Below are 6,030 nucleotides of genomic sequence, written 5' to 3'. Positions count from 1 at the left end.
TTTCAATATAGAACAAGATGAATGGAATTTATAAATCACTATTTTTTTCTTTCTTGCACTGTCACCTGAATTTGGATGGAGTTCATGAATCACCTTTTGCTTGTGAATGAATGTGATGTGTATTTGTCGCTTTGTCTCCTGCCAGTACTTCGTCTGCGCCGCACACCAGTCAGCTCCTGCAACAAAGAACTGTGAATCTGATGGTCTCTATGCAAGTTACATGGACACAAATAGCACTTAGCAGTTTCTATATAGTATATGCAAGTGAATTCAGATAACAGTTACCCTTTTTATTTAAATTGAATAATTCTCAATGGCCCACTTTGAATAACCATTTTATGATAATTGGTAGTACTTATCAAAATAAATATCCAATGTACTAAAGATAAATGACTTGTGGTGCTAGTTATTTATGGTATTTAAAATATATTTAAGTTAGAATTGGATTTGTGTAGAACTTGTGTTGATCGTGCACTGGGTGAATGTAACATGAGCTGACAGTTGCACTGCAGCTCGTGCACCACCGATGCATGATGTGTGAAATAGGCCTGACATATGGCTGTAATGGTTTTTTTTTTTTTTTATGTTATAAATAATTGCCTACATACAGAATTATCTTTGACTTGCCTTGCCTTGCTTTATCATTACAAAGCCGGGACCTTCTACTTTTCACACAAAACTTAGTTCTTTTATCTTTTTTGTATGTAGACTAGGTCTATCACAGCATTTGAATGTCTATATTCCTTTTTTATTGTTGCTGGAATATCTGTGTGTTGACCGGGTGTGGCTGTTTCACGCAGTACACACACACACACACACACACACACACACACACACACACACACACACACACACACACACACACACACCAATCGCTTGTTGGATTTTCTTTCTTGTTTTTTTCCCTTCTTTTTGTTGATTTTTAACACGAAAAACTGAGTTTTAACATTTTAAAATTTAAACATTTTAAAATATTTAAAAAAGAATTTAAACGTTTGTGTTGTTGAGACGTATTGTAAATCAAGTTTTTTGTTTGTTTATGAAATCAAATGAAAGTATGAACTGAACTTAAGCAGCAATCTCCCTGGTACTGTTTATCTTGTTTTCTTAAATAACACTGTTTGATCTGAAAACCTTTTTGTAACCTGTATTGTATGCCTATTCAAATTTGGACTTGTCTTACAACCAAACCCTTTAATTAAACATACCTCTTATTAATTGTTCAAATTTTATTTGGGGCAGCCACCGTAAGCAGTATACCGACGGCAAGTATGTATGAATTTTAATAATTTCAACATCGATTATATTTGATGCACTAAAGGTTTCCGAATATGGACACGTCCAAATGTAGGAGGATGCAGTTACTGATTAAACTATTAAACATTCTCAGTATCCAAGTTTTAAACCGAAGAGTTATATGCAAAAATGCTGTCCATCTAACAACTAGATCTACACATGTGTGAAAACATTTAATAACAGAAGAGCCGTGACAACAGTTTGAGAATGTGTGATGTGAAAAGAGACCTGCTAAAACACCGCCTCTAAAACCAGACTAAACTGGTTGACTGATGTTCGCTGGCCTCAGTGTGGTTTACAGTTAACGGAGGTTAAGATCAGTCACACAGACACGTGTGCGTCAAGCTGCTCAAAACCTCGTTCTATCATGACAGCAATGAGTAGACCGGAGGTTAACAGCTGGTTGTCTGGTCATTGACATCCTGAAGCTGAACACACTCAAAACAGTGGACATGAGAGTGGACTAGGAGGAACCACAGGAATGCACAATGGCATCTGTGGAGTCCTTTAGGTCGCTACCCAGACAGGAACATGTGGATTCCACGCGTACCAGATGTGGGACAGATCTGGGCCGGCATTATTACTGTCCAGATATAGGCACCAAAATCTCCCATGGACCTGAAGTGGGACACATTTCTACAAAAAGCTCTATAGCAGAGGTTTTACTTCATGCGCCATCTGAGGAAGTTTAACCTTCATTGAGTCTGTCCTATGCCCCTCAGGTCCTGTCTGGTATGGTTCAGCTACCAAACTCTGCAAAAATAGGTTACAACAAACAATCAGGACGGCTGACAGGATCATTGGTTCACCATCCAGAACACGTATACTTCCAGAATGAGGAAACGGAGAGGCAGCATCATCACTGACCAGTCTCTTTTTAACCTCTCCAGGTTATAAACCAGGTCTGGAACTGAAGCTCACAGACTTTTCCATTCAGATAGGGACGTCCCGAATGATAGGCTATTGGTGGGGAAGCTTTAGAGCATTGGAGAGTTATCATTTTGGTTGTGCATTCAGATGAGACACCAGGTCTCTAAGTCATGGGATGGTGTAAAATACACTTGACACATGAAAAGCAGGTATATATACGTTCAAGCGCTCCATTAGGGGTGAAGACACACAGCTGGTGTTGCTAGTGTAAAATCACAAACTGAAACTCTTCCATTCAGATAGGAACATCCTGAATTTAGTAAGCATTTTTATTCACTGTTTTTTTTGTTATTTTTATTTCTTATGCATCAATAATGTTGTGATTATCTTGATTGTTCTTTTTTTTTAAAAGCTCTTTGAATTAACAATGTGTATGAAATGTGCGATACAAGTAAAATTGCCTTAATTTCAGAACCCTTTGTTTATCATGTTCATTTCAGATGGAATATTTTAAATAAGACAAAACAGATCAAGCAGTGACAATTGTCCAAACATTTGTGAGCAGCTGCCTACATCTGTTGTCACTTTTCTGTTATTAATCACAGTTAAAGCAGATTATGAACAGTTTGAAAAGAATCAGTCTAATTTTTTTTTTTTATATATATAAATGCAAACTTATGGATAATCCTGTGCCATTTTATTCTATACAGCAAGGCGCTTTATATTTGTGCAAAAATCTTATATTTATATTTATCACAGAAGACATAACTTAATCAATGGTTTAAACTACTACAAGATATTTCATTTTGAGACTGTTGTAAAATTCTTCCATTAATGAAAAACTAATTTCAGCTATTACTCAACTGGATTGAATTTTCAGCAAAATCAGCAAGAACAAACAAGTCTTTGTTCGTAGGACTATTGTACCAGAAAGAGTAAAAAAAAAACGTGAAACTCTTTACAAGACAACATGTGTGGCCCTTAAAAGAGCCTTTGTGTTGTGTGTTGAGCTGACTCCTCTACTTTGAGCTGGTGTATTTGGTCACAGCCTTTGTGCCCTCAGACACGGCGTGTTTGGCCAGCTCTCCGGGCAGCAGCAGACGCACGGCGGTCTGGATCTCTCTCGATGTGATGGTGGAGCGCTTGTTGTAGTGAGCGAGACGAGACGCTTCACCGGCGATGCGCTCGAAGATGTCGTTGACGAAAGAGTTCATGATTCCCATCGCCTTGGAGGAGATCCCGGTGTCGGGATGAACCTGCTTCAGGACTTTGTACACGTAGATCGCGTAGCTCTCCTTCCTGGACTTTCTGCGCTTCTTTCCGCCCTTGCCGGCGGTTTTAGTGACGGCCTTCTTCGAGCCTTTCTTGGGTGCGGACTTCGCTGGTTCAGGCATGATGCTTCAGTCAGAGAAACTCAAAGACCTATAAAACTAATACTAGTACAGGCGGGCTTTTATGCACTGCTCTATGCTAATTTCCAAAGGGAAGTACGACCTTTTCTGATTGCTAGTTTTCCTGGACCAACCCATAGAATGATTTCATTGGTTATATTAAACGTTCCTTGACTTGTGGGACACCCAATCACAGACTTTAAATGTTAATCCCGCCCATCACCTCATGTCCTACTACCATCCCCCATTCTATCGTGTTTCTTTGTTTCATTTTCCCGCATTTTTCATAATGTTATGCAGTATTAGATATTGAAAATAAAATGTTGATAATTTCAGTTTAGTCAACTTAAACAATAAAATACATAATTTATACTACAAAAAGACAGATGTTATCTCAAATTGCCACATAATGGGGAATGTTATAATAATTGTATTACTGAATGTAAATAAGTCATTTGATTCAAACAAATCATAGTCTCGTTAAACTCCACTTAATATAGTTTTTAACTACTTGGAAACTTGTTCTTTGTGTGTAAATGTGGGTGGCTCTTAAAAGAGCCGTTGGGTTTTTCTTCTTCGTGGATCTCTTAACCCCCGAACCCGTACAGAGTGCGTCCCTGTCGCTTCAGCGCGTACACAACATCCATGGCGGTGACGGTCTTTCTCTTGGCGTGTTCAGTGTAAGTCACAGCATCACGAATGACGTTCTCCAGAAACACCTTCAACACACCGCGAGTCTCTTCATAGATCAGGCCAGAAATACGCTTGACGCCGCCACGTCGAGCAAGACGACGAATAGCGGGTTTAGTGATTCCCTGGATATTATCGCGAAGAACCTTTCGGTGACGCTTAGCACCTCCTTTCCCGAGTCCTTTACCGCCTTTTCCTCTTCCAGACATGACTGCGAATTCAATTCACAAACAGAACGCAAACCTGCCGCTGGAGAACAGAGGTTTATAGTCGGCTAGCGGACCTAGTTGAAACCAAATTCATGGGTGGTTCTATGACACGCTACTCTCCAACTGGTGCTCAGCAAATGACATGCAGCTCCACCTCTCTGGACGTCGTGGAGGAATAGAGTTGTGGGTGGGTGTTAGGGTTGGTTGGACCCAGTCTATGGTTGGACCATAGATATGATGTCTATGGGTTGGGCCGTCTATCTTCACCCATTACCCTAATTACATTGAGAGAGGAGGAGCTGGATCTCACACTCCACCCATGAATCTGCAGTGAGAAGCCTCTCCTACACCAATGAAGTCCAGTTGTCCTTCAAAGCAATTGGTTTAAAAATGAACAAGCAAGCATTGTGGCATTACGTTCTGCATACTATTTATGGAAATATAACTTATTTTTTTTATTAAAACTACATAATGTAACATTGAACTAAAGGCAGATCAGTGTGCAGGTGCCATTCATTCCCAAAAAAGAAAAAAAAAAAAAATTCAGCAGATCTGTATCAAATATATTTACATGGTTTTATAAAGCAAGCTCAAATAAAAGAAAAACTCTTTTGTGGGACAATGAGGTGGCTCTTAAAAGAGCCTTTGTGTAGTATGACTGTTTTCAGTCGGGCGTTTAAGCACGCTCTCCGCGGATGCGGCGGGCCAGCTGGATGTCTTTGGGCATGATGGTCACTCTCTTGGCGTGGATGGCGCACAAGTTGGTGTCCTCAAACAGACCCACCAAATAAGCCTCGCTCGCCTCCTGCAGGGCCATGACAGCCGAGCTCTGGAAGCGCAGATCAGTCTTGAAATCTTGAGCGATTTCTCTCACCAGACGCTGGAAGGGCAGTTTGCGAATCAGAAGTTCAGTGGATTTCTGATAACGGCGAATCTCTCTCAGAGCCACGGTACCGGGCCTGTAACGATGAGGCTTCTTAACGCCACCGGTAGCGGGTGCGCTCTTACGGGCAGCTTTAGTGGCCAGCTGCTTCCTCGGGGCTTTTCCTCCGGTGGATTTACGAGCGGTCTGCTTTGTTCTTGCCATTGTTTCTCAGTGAAGAAGACTGACGAGCAAATGAGTAGTTCGCTGTAACACAGCGCGTATTTAAGCCCAGGGCTGCCATGCGCTCATTGGATGGCTTTGCTTCAGAGGCATTTGATTGGTTATTGTCTGGCGTCTGTAAATGACAGTTGACCAATGGCTGTGCGCCTCCTGTTTTCAGACAAGAGTTTGTGGTTCCCGCCCAAACATCCTTTGTTTCTCTTTGTACATGAAAATAGAATAGGCGAGATCAGGTATAAATTTGTACAGCAAAACCCGTGATCGATTTTAAAATATTATTGAAAGTGTAGAGTTGGACTTGTGGCACAGCACTAATAGTAAAAACTGAGATATACATTTACTTAACCACGTTGTGTTTCATTTCCTTGTAATGATATCAATATATCAGTTTAAATATGTTTAGCCATGCCAATAAAACTTACGAATCCTTACGAATGAGACCGGATAACAATAACATTAAAATTATCTA

The 6,030-nt window shown here is 40.5% G+C and overlaps 3 protein-coding genes across 3 annotated transcripts in view; 1 reads left to right on the top strand and 2 right to left on the bottom strand.

Annotated features, from left to right (window-relative positions):
- The window catches only part of LOC311288471 (uncharacterized protein), a 55,861-nt gene extending 52,002 nt beyond the window's left edge, over positions 1–3,859 (top strand). The window contains exon 3 of the mRNA XM_084405892.1: positions 3,230–3,859. Coding sequence (XP_084262018.1) covers positions 3,230–3,731 — 502 coding nt within the window. The 3' untranslated portion in view covers positions 3,732–3,859. The remainder of the gene's footprint in view (positions 1–3,229) is intronic.
- Positions 3,860–4,032: 173 nt separating this feature from the next.
- LOC311287767 (histone H4) lies at positions 4,033–4,457 on the bottom strand. Its single transcript, XM_084404795.1, has one exon. The coding sequence runs from the start codon at positions 4,454–4,456 to the stop codon at positions 4,145–4,147; it is 312 nt and encodes a 103-aa protein (XP_084260921.1). The 5' UTR covers position 4,457; the 3' UTR covers positions 4,033–4,144.
- A 649-nt stretch (positions 4,458–5,106) lies between these two features.
- On the bottom strand, positions 5,107–5,543 carry LOC311287757 (histone H3.2; the record flags this gene model as incomplete). The annotated part of the gene is made up of 1 exon (XM_084404787.1): positions 5,107–5,543. The coding sequence occupies one exon, from the start codon at positions 5,541–5,543 to the stop codon at positions 5,133–5,135; it is 411 nt and encodes a 136-aa protein (XP_084260913.1). The 3' UTR covers positions 5,107–5,132.
- Between the last annotated feature and the right edge of the window lie 487 nt (positions 5,544–6,030).

This window comes from Rutilus rutilus, assembly GCF_951802725.1.
Source record: "Rutilus rutilus genome assembly, chromosome: 3".
Classification (NCBI taxonomy): domain Eukaryota; kingdom Metazoa; phylum Chordata; class Actinopteri; order Cypriniformes; family Leuciscidae; genus Rutilus; species Rutilus rutilus.
Note: the sequence above shows the minus strand (reverse complement) of the source record. Positions and strands in the feature narration are given on the sequence as shown.